Genomic DNA, 18,544 nt, shown 5'->3' with positions numbered 1-18,544 from the left:
ACTGTAGACTTATTTCCCTGCTGAAAGGAGCTGACAAGATTTTCAGTTGGGTACTGCTTAATCACCTACCAGGGTAGGAAGATTCTGAAGGGATACTGACTAATATGTGGGCTGGCTTCATACAGAGAATTGACAAAGTAAATCAGGCAATGTGTTTATATTGGATATGTTTAAAATATGTCCATTGCCTTCACTCTACCTCCAAAATATCTGACATGCCTGTCTACAACCAGTAGAATCCTGCAATCTGAAGAAAGAAAAGCAACAACACTTGTGGTTAGCAAAGAGAAGATCATTGGTGTTCAATGATATATGGTCAGTTAGAGAGAAACAGACCTACCTATTTCATACACATTTTGGCAGACCGGATCCTAGAAGAAAATTCCCTGCTGAATTAGTTAAAGATAATACTTGCTAAGAGTGTTCCCTCGATATAAATCTATCATTAGAAAGGAAGGACTTGATGAGAATTACTAGAGATTTACGTATTGACGGTGCTGGCAAGGAACTAGAAAAGAAAAAGAAATACTGTAAGTGGCTCATCAACTGGCAGCAGTCAACAGTTGCTCTCCTTAGAAATGAAAGATTGTGCCCCTCACCCTACTATGATCTCCCTATGGTTTCAATCTTACTATAATGTCCAATATGAAATTAAAGTAACTCTGTTAACTGGTGGTAATTATTCAAGTATGAAACTATCAGTGATCAAAGATGTCATAAATAAAAATATATAGTAATTGGAGGATTTCTGTCTGCTTGTCAACTGCTCAGTAAACCAGCCAATCTTTGGATCTGTGGATTGACCATCACTGGCAGGGTTGACATCGCAAAATGAAAATAGTACTATTCCTCAACAAACCTGATGTGCTGATGCTGCAATATTATGCTGGGATGTTTCTGGGTTAGGACCTAAAAAGAGTGATCCGAATTTGATTAGTGTTTTTTTATCACCATGATAAGTATTGCTTTCAGAAGTCATGGACCACTGACGAACAGGGTTTTGTTGTGTACATTGTGTCTTTAACTTAAACTAGTAAAGGACTGTTATTTTGGTAAGTTGATTATGTGAATGTAAAATTTGTTAAAGTTCAAATGTGACAAGGTTAGCTATATAATGCTAATATATTGAAACATCAGCCTAGATAATATTAAATTATGTAGTACACAAATAGAGGTGTACGGGAATTTCCATGTTATGAAAGCACTGAGTGAATCACTGGATGTAGTGATGTAGTGAATATGCAGGAGGGTGATCTTGGACCTGCTGTGCTGTGAATGTATGGCAATTTCTAATTGTGTTATATCAAAATAATTTTCCAAACTAGCTCAGGGTGGAAATGAGGATGGTGCCCGAGGAATCCCTTTAATTTACCCAGGCAGGTCTAAGAGTAATATGGCAGGGACATTCATGGTGGATATAAACAAACACACCAAATTAGATGCACTGACCAACTGTGCTTTAACACCACATATGAGAAGTGGAAAAATGATCTCGTAACTCGTTATTTTAAGAAGCTTATAGAGCACGCAACTACCCCATAAGGGTCTCCCGGTGCAATCGGAGGACAATAGCACACAAGAAGAATATTTAAGAAAACGGGGTTTAATCAAGGATGCTAAAGAGTATAGTTTTTAAGTTCTTATAGAAATAAAGCGGTGAGTTACAAGATCTGAGAGCAAACAACAGAGAATTCCAGAGTTTAAGACCCAGACAGAAAAGGAGCGCCCCTTAAAGCGAGCTCTGAAAAACCTGGTCACAGAAAACAGTGCAAGGTTGGCTGATCTCAGCTCTCTGGTGGGGACATACGGAGACATCAGGGCTTGGATGTAATCAGAGCCTGCATCACTGTTCTTTGTGAACTTAGAGGGATCAGCCAGGGTATTTTCTTAAGCCATTTCAGAATGGAAAAACAGGAGGCTGTAAGCTTGGAGACCTGTGGTGTCAAGGAGAGATTTTTATCTATAATGAAACAAAGATTCTTGACCTTATCCACCAGTACGGGCCAAAGCTCCAACACTGCAGTCCAATGGCTGACTCCCCAGAGATCAGGGTTGTTTCCCAGGATCAGGACTTTGGTTTTATCAACATTGACTTTGAGGGAGGTGCTGTTCATCCAGAGTACGACATTAGCCAAGCCTAGCCTGAGAGGGGAAGGATCTTTGTTTTGAGCATCGGATAGTGAAAAAATAATCTGAGATTCATCCACATATGAGAACACGGTGAGACCAGATTCTTCAATCACATCCATCAAGGGGGGTTGGTAGATGTTAAACAACATAGGGCTCAAAATGGACACCTGCATAACCCCTGAGATCAGTGTTAAAGTAGTATAAGTGTTGTTTGCTGGAAAGACCTGAAAAGTTTGATCCTTCAGAAAGAATGATAACCACTTCCAAGCATTACCGGCAATGCCTAAAGCCTCCAGTCAATCCAAGAGAATGGATTGTGAGACATTATCGAAGTTTGCACTTAGATCCAAGAGGATAAGGGTGGCTGTCCCACCAAAATCGAGTTCTTGCATCAGAAATTCTGTGACTCTGAGTAGGGTGGATTCGGTGCTGAAACCTGCCCTAAATCCAGACTGGGATGAATGCAGCACATCGGAAGTGATCGCTAAGGAGTAGAGGTGAGTAGTAACATGTTTTTCCAAAATTTTGGAAAAACTGAGAGAAGCAAACTTGGCCTGAAGAGAGAAGCAAAATTGGCCTGAAGTTAGACCAGCACTGAGGGTCAAGGTCCTTCTTATTGAGAAGAGGGAGTACCAAGTCATGCTTCCAGTTCTGAGGTATCACAACTGTGAAAAAGGAGGAATTAGGGAGGTCCAACACTACCCTGAGGGCTGCCTCCTCAAGTAATCTGAGTTTTGATGGGAGGAGGGGGTTGAGCAGGGAACCAGACTTAATAGTAGCCAATAAGGTTTGCAATTGTGTGAGGTCCAAAAGAGGCCACACATTAGTTCTCAAGGTCTTAAACATTGATAAACTACAATGTTTGGGCATATTAGGTACACCCAGGGTCTCTCCTAGGTGTCCCTGTGGTGGGTGGGCAATATATTTATTATGAGGACCTTTATGAAATGAGGTTCTTATGCCCTGGGTTAAGTTATATTGCACATTTCACTCCCCACATTGTAGCAAAGTGCTTCACAAAATCAACTACGTTGCTCCGTCCATCACCACCCCCTTTTATACCGCTTTGTTTGTCATAAGTTGGCAGGGTATGCTCAGACGTGAGTCCCTTGCTCACTTTGCCACTGGATTCAAGCAAGCTTGGCTGAAGACGGCTGTAATGCTAGAAACTGGTCCTAGGAAGCTTGAATCTAGTCCAGGGAAGGCATGGCTTGGCAGTTAGGGCTGGACTGTTCCCATGAGGCACAGGGTCAGACTGATTTGCACATGGCCATGTCTGAACTGGGGTGGCAGAGTGGGCTAAAGAACGGTGATGGATTAAACCCAGATCTGTTGACTGGGTATGAGTGTTTGATTGGTTCAAATGCTCCGTCAATCACCACCCCCTTTTGTACCACATAGGTTAACATGGCAAGAAGTTAAAAAATATTAATTCCCACAAGGAGAAACCTAAATATAGCATAGGACATCCTAAAACGGTATAAATCCAATAATATAGTATTTTTTAATTTCTCCTAAAATGTACAGACCAGAAGTTATAAGACTTTCTTGTCTGTAAGCCAAAATCAGCCTTCTAGTGGCCTGTCTTGATTGGTCAGAGTTGGGTGGATTAGCCAGGCTCAGTTGATGAGGTGATTAAGAGTCCCTAGTGTTATCCAGCTCTCCTGGAAGGGCAGGGTTCTGCTACACAGGAAGTCCAGAGCAGGGAAGGGGTTGTAAACAATTTAATTAAATGGAAGGATAAGACGGGTAGAAGACACCAGTTTCATTTACACCTCTACTCTCTGAATCCAGACAGATGCTAGGCTTAAGAAAAGGAATGAGCAAATGCAAGTGGGAGAGACTATGGATATTAGTCATCTTGGAGGTGTGTTTAGCCAGCTCTTCTCTCCCTATTGAAAAATCAGCCATAACGAATGTTGGGGGCATTGTCCTCTCTGAGAGAAAATAGTGCCACACTTTGGAGGATGTGGTTATCCTCTGGAAATCTTAGCAGCAATTAGCGCGGGGACACACTGTCTTCTGTGTAACCAGGCGCTTAATAAATGGTTTATTATTATTATTATTATAACCATGGGTGTTGCCTTGCACCTCATTGGACAGGAGTGACCCAGAGAACTTGGAATAAGTATCTGAGAGGGGTAGAGCCTCTCAGATCTGCTGCTCGAAACTTAAGAAGAAGGGTCCACGCTGAGAAGTTTGATTTGCATCAACCAGGCCCTGCACTCTGAAGCCTGGGCCTGCTGCACAATCCAGAACTACAGCTCTGTGGACTACGTTGTTTTTAAAGGACTAAAGAGTCAACTCCCTGCAAGCTATATATTCTCAGCCTGGAGTACTATCAGAGGATTTGTAAAGGTTTTGTCCAAGTGAATTGCATGAACTAAAGTCCCAAACCTTCAAAGACCATCTTAGAGCTTTCTGAAAAATCAGAGTACGTTTTGAACACTTTGTGACTCTTTGGAGAACTTCAGTAAAAAGCTCCATGAAAAAGCGCCAGAGGTTTTGAGAAGTTTGGAACAACTTTGGAAAAAAGCTCCATAAGTTGACCGACTAGACATGGACAGCCAAGCCGGCAAACCTTAACCACGAGCCGGACTGCCGTCCAGGTTCGTCCCACTAAAAAGCTCCGGAGGTCAGACTTCCAGAATTTGACCAGGAAAAAGCTGAAATGCAAGCCGGCGAACCCTTTCCAAATACAGCCTGGTGAAGAGCAACGAGCGACCTAGCAAGAAAAAGCTGTACAAAAGTTTCTAAGTCTGCATGTAGAAAAGGTGATTGGGACTAAAGGCGAGAACTAAGCTGCTCACCTTCAACGCCGAGCCAGCCTGGATCCCTGGTTCTTCCCGCTGGAAAGCCCCTGAAGTCTGACTTCCAGAAGTTTGACCAGGAGCTTGTCGCAAGGCAAGCTGGTGAACCCCCACCGAATCCCGACTCGCTGAGAGTTTCAGGGACCCGGGGAAAAACGCTCCAGAAAAGTTTCAAAGTCAGAAAGTATAAACTTTGACTGAGACCTACCGTGAGGGGTAGCCGTGTAGGGCTCCATCACGATTGGCCTGAATCTTTGACTTTGACCCTGTCTAGCATGACCAGATGTCTCACTAGGCGCTATAGGTTTCTATGTGCTTTATGGTGCTAAAGCTTTTAAAATGCATTTCTCTGTGTTCCCTACATTGGATTATTTTCGTCTCATTTTAAAGATAAACATATTTCCTATTTTTATAAATTGCAGTTGGATTTTTATTGTGTGTCGTGTCTTAATTCTTAAGTGAATGTTTTAAAAGCTTTACATACCTGTCTTTGAAGTTAAGCCTGCCTGCTTGCAGCCAAGCTATCAAGGGTTGAGCATGAGAATAATTTTCTAACACCTATTCTGAGCCATAAACTGTGCTAGTGGCCTTATTGCCAGTGGCAGGTATACATTTGCCCCTACTTATAATTCAATTTCCAAAAATCATCAACTGTCTATAAAAAGCAATGCATAGAAGGTACACAATATTAGTTTGATGTGAGTTCGAAGGAAGAGCAGGCTCATGCTAAATTACCTTTTTCATGAACTGTAAAGAATGATAGCATCAATTAGTATTCAAATACACTCATAATCCAAACTTAATTTCCCAATTATGTTACGTGTTCTCTTCACACATCTATATCTTTATAGCACAATCAAAACATTTTATCACAGTGGAACATACTGGTGGATAAATGGATGCTAACAAATCACAGGGTACAGTGTAATGATAACAAACATGTATCACAACGTTTATGGGATTGTGTATGGGTGTATCTAACTTGACTGCCTACTTTTGCCAATTTCAAATGGTTAAATGAGAAATTAGAATTTGATATCAAATAGTGGTTTTATGTGAAGAGAGTCTTCTAATAGATCCTCTTTCAGCAAATAGATAATAAGGTGAGGATTATGTCAATCTAGAAGTATATTAATCAAAACAGTTTTTACTGTGGTGATTCCTGACTAAATAATGGGCCTCTGAGTAGTATTGCAGGACAAATGACGGTGATGTAGGTGTACCTTGGATTATTCTTGAGTATATTGAGTAAATGACAGTCAATATAGAACAGGGAATCACATTGCATGGCAAATCCAATAAGGATGGAAGGATGTGTTTGAAGGTTGCTGAAATTAGTACGTTTGAGCACTATGGGCAGCTGCACAGGATCGTGTTGAGTGGCACTGGCTTTCAGGAAAGTGGAATAAGAGAGAGAGAGAGAGATGGAGATAAAAGATTCTTGTTTTTAGAACGAATATATTGCATTGCCAAAAAAAAACATAGGTCTGCTTTTAGTAAGGAAAATATATAGAGAATAGATCTCAACCTACCCACTTTTGATGAAGAGTATTAGAATGTTTATGCAATGAAAACTGCCCTTACTGATGGCACACTAGAAAATAGTAATCAAAACAGAGTGTAGTATAGGCGGGTAAGTATTATGTAAATTTGGATAGCTTTTAAATGATATTCAGGTAGCAATTGCTCATTGGAAACAAAGGATAATGGACAGTGAAACTCACAGTTCAGAAACTATAACACACTTAGCCCCAAAGTGATTAACGAGATAGTTCATTATTGATAGGGAGATTTGGAGGCTGATTTAGCTAGCGTGTTTCTTTGGTACGGGAGGTTTTGGATAAATAATTTCATCTAGACATGTTGCAATGCATGGATCTTTCATGGGAAGTCAATGGAAGTAGGCAAGTGTAGAAGAAGTGATCCTGCTTCTGTCTTAAAGACATTATTTTTTTAAATGTCAACTTGAACAGGTTATCATCTAATTTGTTTATCCCCATTGCAGTTTCAGAATCGTTCTGCAATGTAAGACGACTAGAGAGGCTTTACATTTTTTACAGAGGAATTAAGTAATATATACCTATTCCAATGCATCCTTAATGGGAGTCTGGAAGAAGGGGGATAAGACAGCCTAGGCACTTTGATATTTCCACTGCAGATTCATATTTGTAATTTGTAGAATATGGTGAATTTGATGAAGAGTGATCTGGCAGCATCATGTTTTTATTTAGTGACCCCGATTTCTGATTAGATTAAGAAGCTAAGGGCATCATTTAGTGATGTGCTGTAACACCACAACTACCAAAAACCAAGGCATGATCCTTCTGCCAATTTCTCTTTTCCAAAACCTCATTAAGAGTTCAAGGCATAACTATTTCTAGATAGTGTGCCTCTGCTGGCCCAACTCTCAGAAACTTTATGCAGACGCGGAGTTGGTGAAAATATAATCAGAGGAGTTTACATATTGATGCCTATCCGTGCAAAGTCATACCCACTGCCATTTTTTCTGATGAGGACCGTCATGTAATCCATGGCAGTTCCAGACCAAAAGAGTCCACAAACACCCACCCATAGACAGAAGCAAATTATTACAGTAGATGGAGGACATTGATTATGCTTTTTTCAAAGATGGACCTTTGCTATAGGCATCTGTCTTCATGGTGTGGCAGATCTGTCTACACCTATTTTGTGCTCACAACATGGCTTACATCCTAGTGGTGGGAGTCAATTTGTTCGAAAACATATGAGCAGACAATTCTATGTTTAATGAACTGGTTACGCCTGGGGTGGTTCAGATGGTGCCTCCTGCTCCTCGTCAGCCATAGGGCTGCTGGCCTGCCAAACATGAAATGAGGCTTCAAGCCAGTTGTGGGGAATCTAACGCTGGAAGGCTGAGGGATAGTTGGTGTGGCATTTAATGTCTTCAGTGCCCTCTATTGCTATGTGTCCTTTGATGACACACACCTGCTTTACTAGATAGGAATGATGGAAAAACTACTTCCTCTCCAACCTTCTGATTCAATCCTTCAATTTTCTTATCAGGAAGGCAAACCTGATGAAGATGAGATCTTCAAACATCTCGAGTCAGCTCCCAAAATGGGTAACTAAAAGCAATACTTCAAGAGGTATCGGAAGTACATTTTCCATATTGTGGGAAGTAGAGTAGTGCGATTAACTCAAGAAGCAAATCTTTTAGGAATTCTATGTTAGAAACAGTATAAGGTTGATGGTTAGTCTCTATTGGCACTGAGTAGATTTGTAGCAGAGGTTAAGGAAAGGTGATATGGAAATGAGTACAGAGACTGACAATGGCCCTAATTTCCCAGAGGTGTTGTCAGTTCAGGAATCAGATGTATTTTCGGAAATAAGTGATGGAAACAAGCTGCTAAAAGAGGCATAGTGCTGAAATGTTTCCTCAATTAATGGTATTGCCCGAATCACTCTCCTTTCTCTTTTCTGCCTCTCTTTTGATATGAACTAAAGACCAACCTTTTATGAATCTACGTTTGTCACTAGCACACTTGACTGTATGTATGGTCTCGTGTGATAATAATACTATCAAAGTATATTTTGGTCCCTGCAAAGCTTAATAAGGAAAGTTTGAGAAAAAAAGAGGCATAGTCGAAAGGATATCAATAGTCTCAAGGGTTAGGTCTGAATTGCTGAGACATGAATAGATGTTTCCTTAAAGGAAGAGTACATACCATTCACTTGAGATGCAGCGGGACCAACTTTTGAAAAACAAGGTTTGATTAGTCCGTGGATGAATTGGAAGAGATCACTGGAAGCATTTTTCGATTCTTGGAGAACCCTGGCTCTGACAATCATACTCGTTGATTTCCTTTCATCACGTGTAGTTGGGCTTGATTAGCAAGTGATCTGATTTGCTTCTATTTCCTCTCTTTTTCATGTATTATGTAAAGACCATACATAATATATACAATGTATTTATCTAACCAAATCAAAATAAATCAAAATATAAATTTGCAACCTCAATGGTGGGAACAAACTGCAGGAGGTCGGCCCCCTGTTTTGCTGACATGCAACTCTGTATTCAGCTTTAGTTGCATTACTAAGTAGCACATAGGGCAAGGACAGACTTTCAAATACGTTTCATGATACAATTTGGCATTTTTTGTTCTTAACAGAATGTATTCAGCGAGTAACGGGAGACTTTGACACCTTTTCATGTCTAGGCGAGTACATTTGCTCTAGCTATTTTAATGTGTAATGCAATTTGTGTGATGCAAATTTGAAGATGAAAGTCAGCTATCAGAATTAAACATAGTTAGGAATCAGGAATATATCAGAGCATGGCCTAATCCACCGAAAGCAAACTTGGGTTTAGATAGCTGAGAAATAATGTCAGTTACGAATGGCTTTATAAATGTCAAATATAAGCCTGGGAAAATACAGGGTACTGCCACCTTGATCTCAGGATAATCCTGTGAGGAAAAGCATTCTTGCAGACTTTCAATGAGGAAATCCTGCAAAAAAAAGAAAAAGAAAAAGAATTCTCTTGTTAGATTTTACTGAGATCAAACTGGATTCACCCTGTCCATTTCCACAACCGTAACACAGGTTCCCCACCGACTAAATATACTGGGTGTTCCCAGAGATGTTCCTGGTGCCCTGCTGAAAGTTACACATGATGCTGGGATGACTTTAGCAGAATTTAGAGATGGTTTTAGGCATGGGATGGAATGCTGAGGTATCTTGAAGCGAGAGAAGTGTCCTTGATGGAAGTAGGAGCTGGTTGGCAAAAAGAAGACATGGTAAAAGTATTCCAGTAATTTACATAGACAGGAGGTTAATCACATGCCAAGATGAAAAGCAGAGTTTTAAATATGCCTAACAATGAAGACAGTTTTGCTTCATGTTGCTATTTAAAAGCTTGGCTAATGTGAATAAAATGGTGAAGGAGATAGAACAATATTCGTCCCTATTTCTATGTTTGGTGCAATCTATCTAGAAAACTACTGCAACCAGTAACATATTAACATGTAATCTTACACTGCAGTGAATTACGACAATGTTTTTCACCAAGGGGCTCTGAGGGACATTAAATATTTAACAAGACCTAAGATGTCACTCGAACACCAAGATGAAAAGCATCTTCGTAATTCACTTTTTACCCATCTATCATTTTATGGACCCCAAAATCATCTGCACCTTCATTAAACTGCTATGCAGTATCAGAGGAGTAATGAGGGAGCCATACATAACATGGCGACTGTTTCGTATCCCTGTCCTAAAGGTTAAATATATACCTGACCTGCCATCCTTGACTAACCCCCACAACCTTCATAGCCTTCTTTCCCCCTCCTGCAGCTGCACTTTCTGCTTTCAGTCAAAGCAGACAAGTAGTGCTGTGCTGACAGCCTCTCGGAGAGCCTTAAAGCCATACATAACAAATAGCATCTTGCACTGTGAGCACCTGCAAATATGGTTTATGCCACGCTGTTTTTCATGCACTATTTTTTTAATTAACAAAGTTATATCATCAGAAACAGAGCACAAGGGGCTGAATCTGTGCAGCAAGAACAATTACAATTACTAAGATGTGTATGCATCGGGCCATTTGTTTCCTTCTTTCTACCGACTCTAGATCATAATCTGAGAGACAATAAGCATTTTCTTATTTTAGCTACACTGTACTGTAGCAATTATAAGGATTTGACCTCTGCACTACAGTGGGAAAAGTGATATAAGTGTGCCCGTGTGTGCGTATATTGACACAAACAGATAAAGGGGGTAGTATGACGTTGTAAACCACGAGGCCAAAGTCGATGGTTGTGTAAAGGTCAATAAAATCCTCAAGATATAAACATAGGATCCATTTTGTATTTTATTATACTGCATTTTACCAAATATTTATTTCGAGGTACTTATCTTCAAAATACTGTTTTTTTTCAAAGGGAAGCTGACAATGGACACTTATTTGAATTAGAATGTTCAGGACTTGTTTACATTTCATTAATACATTTTTGATAAAAGAATGCCAATAGTGAGGACAAGTGGATTTATGCAATTATTTAGCTGCAGCATTTACTGTATAGTTTTGTATTTATTGTATTAGGTGCATAATTTGCAGATTTAAAATATATATATATATTTCTAGATCTAATTAATGCAAATAATACTGCCAGAGATTATGCCACATAAATTGAGTTTTCTTGTCTTGCATTTTAGATAACCCTACCGCATAATTTTGTCATCCATTGCTGCATAATCTCTGTGGGCCTGACAATGATAAAGCTATGCATAGTGGTCAGGGGGATGTCATAATGATGTTGATGAAACACATATTTCTGTGAAATGGTTTCCATGTTTCACGATTTCCTGTGAAAGATGGACTTATATTCTACTCAATTGTGTGTAATTAAAGGACGCAAACATGACATACATACATCAGTGTTGCAAACAATAGCTTACCAACTCACCATTTGTTTTCTGAGGTAAATAATTGTATATGCAATTTATAGTATCATGTTTAAGTTTTTTAAGCTAAAGCAATTGATTAACATTCTCCCTAATTGGGGTTGACTCCCATCCTTCATTTGCTTATTCCTCATATACTATTTCCATAAAATTAGCAATTATGCCAGAATTATACAGAATCATGCCAGATGTATGTGTATGAGACAGTATTAGATTTCTATAAACAAAAGAAGTGTCAAGAATGAAGCTAAAACATCTAGTTGCATTGATGGTAACAACCTCAGAATCAGCATATGCTCTATGTATTTGCTCACCTATTTCTATAGAGAGTGAAAAATCATATTCTGTATTCATATTAGTATGCCCACTGCCCCAAAAATTAAATACATGAAGAGCACCTGGACATAGCAAATACCACTAAACCCTTAGTGGATGGACATCAATTGATCAAAATGCTGGGGTCGCAGGTGACATCACATCCTATTTAGCCCCCAGAGACATTCCAGGGTTAATACTTTTTTCTACCCCTATGCCTTCAACAGTGAAAAGGTGAAATATGGAATGAATGCAAAAATATAAATGAAATTCCAAGATAGGAAGTACAGCAATCTTGAATTTGGTCTCACATAAAACAATTTTCATTTAGGTTTAGGCTCAAATATTCTAACCTAGCATACATTATTTGGATTTAGATATGATACCAATTGTATCCGTATGATGAAATAGAAATGTGCTTAATAGCAGATGTTTATGTAAATTATGTTAGAACTATTTGGATCTTTATTAGTGTAATGCACTATGTGAACACAGCTAAATGATATGGCCAGAACTATATAAGTTGATTTTTGTGCATTCCATTAAATGCTAATATTGACATTACTTCTACCATTTGAGCTGGGTCAACTATTGGTTGTCAGTATTTTTTCAAAGTAGCATATGGTTAGAAAACAAGGGGGCCTATTAATGAGGTCATTTGTGTTGCTTCTGCACCACTCAATGTGGTGCAAGAGCGACGGAAACCATTTGACAGATTTTTGAGCCAGTCAAAGACATGGCTCTGAGTTGGCTCCAAAAATCTGGAGCCTTGCTCTGCCTTGGGAAGGCATTCCATGGTCTTTGCATGGGTGTTCCAATATGACTCCCATGGTTGTTCATGCATTCACAGAATTACAAGAACTTGTAAACTGGGAATGTGCCAAAATCATATACCTTCCCAGGGGTGGCATAACGAGGAGAAATATCTGTATTTCTCCTTTTCTGTATTTTTCTTAATTTCTTACTCTATGGGTGCATTCTGCACCACACACAGAAAGAGGAATATGCTTCATAGGATCGCTTCCTAGCGTTGGTTATGTGAAGGAAAGAGCCACTTCCTGCACCAAAACAATCCTCCTAGGATTGTTTTGGTGCAGGAAAGTGCCCCTTCCTGTCCAAAAATAATCCTGCATGCAGGGCAGGCACCCTTTACTCTATGTGTACTGGTGCTTGCGTTGGTGCCCAGACAGCCAAAAGGGCGTCAGACACAGAGCATTGTTACAGTTGGGTAGAAACCGTTTTACAGACATGACACTTCTATTAAGCTTGGACAATATTTAACCGCAGTACCTGAACAATATAACTCAGGAGTCGGCAACAAGTATAACAGGTGTAGAAACAAAGAATCAGTGCACAAAACGCACCTAGGAAAGTCATATGAGAAATAAACAAATAATGGTCAGCCATTTGCGGGTGCATGGGTCCCTTGTTCGCCCTATGCAAAGGAGATCAAGACAACCAGGTTCCATAATGGAGAAGTACTGGAGCGTGGGTGCATCAGGAACCCTATTCTAGACATGTCTGTGTATCATTCCCCCAATCCTGATGGGACTACGGGTGCATTAAGCTCTAGCCTTATGCGATGTACTGCTTATCTGCTACTCAGAGGTGTTCTGGTGTCTGAAAGGCTTCTATCTTTGCTATTGACTTCTTGCACTGTGTTTATCAGAATCCCAAACATCCTGCCACCAGTGAGCTTGACAGCACATTGATTTCTGGAGGCGCCCATTTGCACAGTCCTGGAGCTGTTGCTGCATTCCAGGACATCGCTATGCATTGCTTCACTAATATGAGTACAAGGTCAACAAATCTATACACATGATTCAATCAATCAATCAATCAATCATGACATTTGTATAGCGCGCTATTCACCCGGAAGGGTCTCAAGGCGCAGGGGTGGGGGTCCGCTGCTGCTCGAAGAGCCAGGTCTTGTGATGCTTCCTGAAGGAGAGGTGGTCCTGGGTTAGCACAAGGTGGAGGGAAGGGATTTCCATGTCTTGGCTGCCAGGTAGGAGAAGGATCTTCCTCCGGCGGTGGCTCTGCGGATGCGTGGAATGGCGGCGAGGGCGTGGCTGGTCAACCGTAGCTGGCGGGCGGGCGTGTAGAAGGTCAGGCGGTTGTTGAGGTACTTGGGGCCCAGATCGTGGAGAGCCTTGTGTGCGTGGGTGAGGAGTCTGAACGTGATCCTCTTGCTGACGGGGAGCCAGTGTAGGTCTCTCATGTGGCCGGAGATGTGGCTGTGTCGGGGGATGTCCAGGACGAGTCGTACGGATGCGTTCTGGATGCGTTGGAATCTTTTCTGAAGTTTGGCTGTTGTTCCGGCGTAGAGGGTGTTTCCGTAGTCCAGTCGGCTGGTGACGAGTGCCTGAGTGACTGTCTTCCTGGTTTCGGTGGGGATCCATCGGAAGATCTTTCGGAGCATGCGCAGGGTGTTGAAGCACGATGATGAGACGGCGTTGACTTGTCTGGTCATCGAGAGGGAGGAGTCCAGGATGAAGCCCAGGTTACGAGCGTGGTCCGTTGGATTGGGAGTGGTGCCCAGAGCAGGGGGCCATCAGGAGTCGTCCCTGGGGAGGGCGATGACCCCAGGATGAGGACTTCCGTCTTGTCTGAGTTCAGTTTCAGGCGGCTGTTCTTCATCCACTCGGCAACGTCTTTCATCCCTTCGTGTAGGCTGGTTCTGGTGGTGGCTGGGCCGTTGGTGAGGGAGAGGATCAGCTGGGTGTAGTCGGCGTAGGAGATGATGTTTAGGTTGTGTTGGCGTGCAATGGCTGTGAGGGGGAAAATGTAGACGTTGAAGAGGGTGGGGCTGAGCGATGATCCCTGTGGTACGCCACAGATGACTTCGGTGGCCTCGGATCTGAACGGGGGGAGGCGGACTCTCTCGGTTCTTCCGGCGAGGAACGAGATGATCCACTCCAGTGCCTTCTCTTGGATTCCGATGTTGCTGAGGCGCTGCACTAGGGTGCAGTGGCAGACAGTGTCGAACACTGCGGAGAGGTCCAGGAGGATGAGGGCCGCTGTTTCCCCGTTGTCGAGCAGTGATCTGATGGCTGCGATGAGGGCGGTCTCGGTGCAGTGGTTGGCTCGGAAGCCGGACTACGAGTGGTCGAGGGATCCGTTTGTCTCGAGGAAGGCGGCAAGCTGTCTGTTGACGGTCTTCTCGATGACTTTGGAAGGAAAAGGGAGGAGCAAGATGGGGCGGAAGTTCTTGAGGTTGGTGGGGTCCGCTGTTGGTTTCTTCAGCCTCTTGGCCTTTTGGTACACACTTTCAACCTCAGTAAGTAAGGTACTATCTATTTAGGGACCAGACTTCCCTCTATTTCAGATAAGCACCCTAGCACTTCCTCCCATAAAATCTCTCTACCACTGGACAGAACCACACCATGTGGCTAAAGTCAGTTTCTGCGTCTGTACACCTAGGGCAGTTTGTCAATGCACCAGGGTACATTCACCCTATTCACTTGGGGATCAAGTTTTTATGAGGTAAATATTTGAAGTGCTTGTTCCTTGGTCTGAGGTTTTCGGGGAATAAGCTACACAATGCTAAGGCTAGGGGACAGATTATGGCCTATGTGCATCTCCCTCCACTCCAGCTCTGTCCCCAGCAACTGGAACAGAGCAGCATAAAGATAAGTGAAGGCCTGTCCGGCAGCGCAATGAATTAGCATGACCTGTAAACGTGGCGAGGTATCCAGCTGGCTGTTGCCTGTTGTAGAAGGGCATTATATAACATAAATTGGCCTGCATCCAAGTTATACACCTCCCTTCGGCAAGCAAATCTTCCCAGAATGGTATGCCTGCCTCACTCCATTGTCGCACATAATAGACTACCCCCAGTCTAGCACAACCCTGCAGTAACCACAGTGGGGGTGGGGGTGTTGGTTATTTATGAGTGCATAGATCTTCCAACGTCCTTTTGATACTCTTATTAAGAGATGGTCTCCTTTGGTCCCTTTATCTGTGCTCATCGACCTGTCTAGGATGGGAGGACTCCTCTCCAGGTGCACCATAATGCCCAATCTTTCCGTGTCTCATGGCGCTGCCATCCATCACATGGGCCACTGGAGCTGTGCAGCAGTATAATATAGCTCATAGGTAGGAGCACCTAGGCCACCTCTCTATAGTGGTGCATATAACTACCATAGCGCTGCCCAAAGGCAGTCCCCGTCCCAGACTAAGGAGTTGAGCAGAGACTAGATCTCTGAAAAAGGACTTCTTTAGCACCACTGATAAAGTTTCCAAAATTTATAATAGACTAGGCAGTATCAGCATTTTGACCACTGCTATGCACCTTAGGGAGGATAGCAGCAAGGCTGTCTAGAATGCCAGGGACTGTCTAATCAACACCATTATTTTACTTACGTTACCACTGATCAGGTCCTTTTCTTCATGGAAGATGTTAACTCCCATGTACTTGATGGTTGTTACTTCTAGTCGTAAACCCTCTGCGACAAAGTCAGCCTGGAGTCCCTCTAGTATATTGATTAAAAGGAATAAGCAAGATTTGTCCCAAGTAACTTTCAGCCCTGACGCTATACCAAAGCTTGTACATGAGTGAAATCAAACTGCCATTGCAAATGGGCTGGTTGTGAAGGTAGATTGGAGCATCACTGGCATACAGAGACACTAAATGCCAGTCTCTGCCTACTAAAATTCCTCATTCAGGCCGTTGGTTCTCAAGAGACAGGTCAGGGGTTCTATCGCTAATGCTAAAATAATGGTGGAGTGAGAGAACCCTTGTCTGGTAGCCTGGCCTACAAGCAGCACTTCAGATACTGTCTCACCTGTGCGCATTTTCTTCATCAGTTCCACTTATAGGAGCCGCACCCAACAACGTAATTCCAGGCCCTCCCGTAATAACTGAAAGTCTTCTGTCCGACCTAGCCCTCTCTGCAGGGTCACCCCCAAACATTTCGCCTTTCTCGCTCCACTTTTTGAACATTGTTGAATTTGTTTTTGATGGCCATAGGACTTTGTGCACTTTTCCGCTTCTAACCAGTGCTAAAGCACTTGTGCTCACTCCCCTAAACATTGTTGTATTGGCTTATACCCCATTAGCACATTTAATTTACTTATCAGTCATTTGTAGAGTGGTTTGACATATACTTAGGACCCCTAAATTAAATGATACCAGTGGATCTGCAGCAATTATTGTGCCACCCACTTACTAAGCACCTTAAAGCATTTTCCAGATGTGCCACTGCAGCCTGAATGCAGTGTTAGACTGCAATGTCGATTTTGGCAAAGATACCCTCTAAGTGACCCCTAAAGTAGGCCCTATATAGCCCGTAAGGCAGAGAGCCTTGTAATTGAAAGGTTAGGTTAAATATGTACTTTTTAGTTGCACATTACTGGTAATGAAAAATGTGTTTCACTACTGTGAGGACTTGCCCTCCCATAGGATTACAATTGGGATTTCTTATAGCATTTAATACGCTGTAATTCCCAACTAGGAGCAGGTAGAAATATCATGTTTGGTGTCTTTGGAATTGTAATGAAAATCCCTTTTTAATGGTAATTTTGAGTTCTTTATCACAATTGTGACAATGCCACTTTTAGATTTTTTTTATTTTTCTGTCCTTAGTACTGTCTGCAGCCTCTCTTGGGTCATATGGATGTAACTGGCAGTTAGGCTGTGTGAATTCCTCCCAGATAGTCACAGAATAGAAGGATTAGCTATGCCTGAATGGGCCATCTGCTGGTAGCATGGGGGTAGAGCTGAGTACAGCCCCACTTGCTTTCATACAAAAGACCTCTCATCTCAACATTGTCACTGCAGCCAGCTTGGAGCCAGGGTAGGGGAGTCAGGAAATTCCATGCACTTCAAAACCACTGTCTAGAAGCTTCTCCCATCTTCCACAAGGAGTGCACTAGGGTATAAAAATAGGACCTCAAACTCTAACCCATCACATCACTCATGGACCTGCGGTAGGGCTCTCAGAGGACTGCCTGCTGCTATGACCTGCTGGTCACTCTGAAAGACTATTTTGCTGTAACTGCATCTTCACCAGAACCCAGGACTACCAGAGTGACTTCAATACCTAGTTTACTGGCCTCCTATTCAGAGCCACAGAGACACAAAAGGCTCACACCATCTTGAACCTTCCTGTCTGAGTGAATCCTGAACCCCCAGGTGGTCTGTCCCCCAGTCGTGAACCCTTGATGATAGTAGTAAAGGTGTACAGATAGCCAAATTTCAAAACCAAGGCCTTAAAACATTTTGGACAAAAACTGCTCTGAAAACAGGGAGGATACCAGGGCCGACCTGCTCACCTATCTGCCCTAGGTGCATCACTGGTCAGATTGACTTCAGAGCTTCTCCCGCAGTGCTCTTCTCCTCAACATCAAATCTTTTTTAGTGGTCCTGCGCCAAAGGAGTATGTGGCTTCGGGGAACTGTATTTTACTATATCCCTCTGCTGTGTCCCGCTGGAAATTTATACTAAGTCCGAATGTAGAAATCTTCGTTATAGCTTTACCTTATGGCTCTGTAACGACGTTCGCTTGCACCTCGGAGACTGCCTGCTGCCTTGCACTGCTGAACTTTACTTTCTCAATAAAAATGAGAAAAGGTACATTTTAGGAAATTAGCTTTTTGCTACCTTTCGCCCCTAGAGAATAATTTGCATTAGCTCTCCAGCAGCTGCCCAGTACATGCTTGACTTTAATGAGGTGTGAAACTGCCCCATAATAGAACAATGCTGTATGACTGTGACCGGATATACTTGGTGTGGGGCATTATAGCCCTATCTATACAGGAATTAGAGTGGGGTGGACACTGGAACTTGATTACCTAGATAGGGAAAGATTTGATGCAAGCTTATTCATAGTTTAGTGAAAGACAGA

The 18,544-nt window shown here is 42.2% G+C and overlaps 1 protein-coding gene across 2 annotated transcripts in view; it reads right to left on the bottom strand.

Moving 5' to 3' along the window:
* Positions 1 to 18,544, bottom strand: part of DLGAP2 (DLG associated protein 2) — an 800,561-nt gene that overhangs the window by 484,060 nt on the left and 297,957 nt on the right. Inside the window, exon 4 of one of the 2 annotated variants that reach the window (XM_086926407.1) lies at positions 9,368 to 9,427. The exons of the other annotated variant lie outside the window; for it this stretch is intronic. Within the exon in view, the coding sequence (XP_086782533.1) occupies positions 9,368 to 9,427 (60 nt within the window). The remainder of the gene's footprint in view (positions 1 to 9,367; positions 9,428 to 18,544) is intronic. 2 annotated transcript variants of the gene reach the window in all.

This window comes from Lissotriton vulgaris, chromosome 6 (genome assembly GCF_964263255.1).
Source record: "Lissotriton vulgaris chromosome 6, aLisVul1.2, whole genome shotgun sequence".
Taxonomy (NCBI): Eukaryota; Metazoa; Chordata; class Amphibia; order Caudata; family Salamandridae; genus Lissotriton; species Lissotriton vulgaris.
This window is presented reverse-complemented; position numbering and strand designations above follow the sequence as displayed.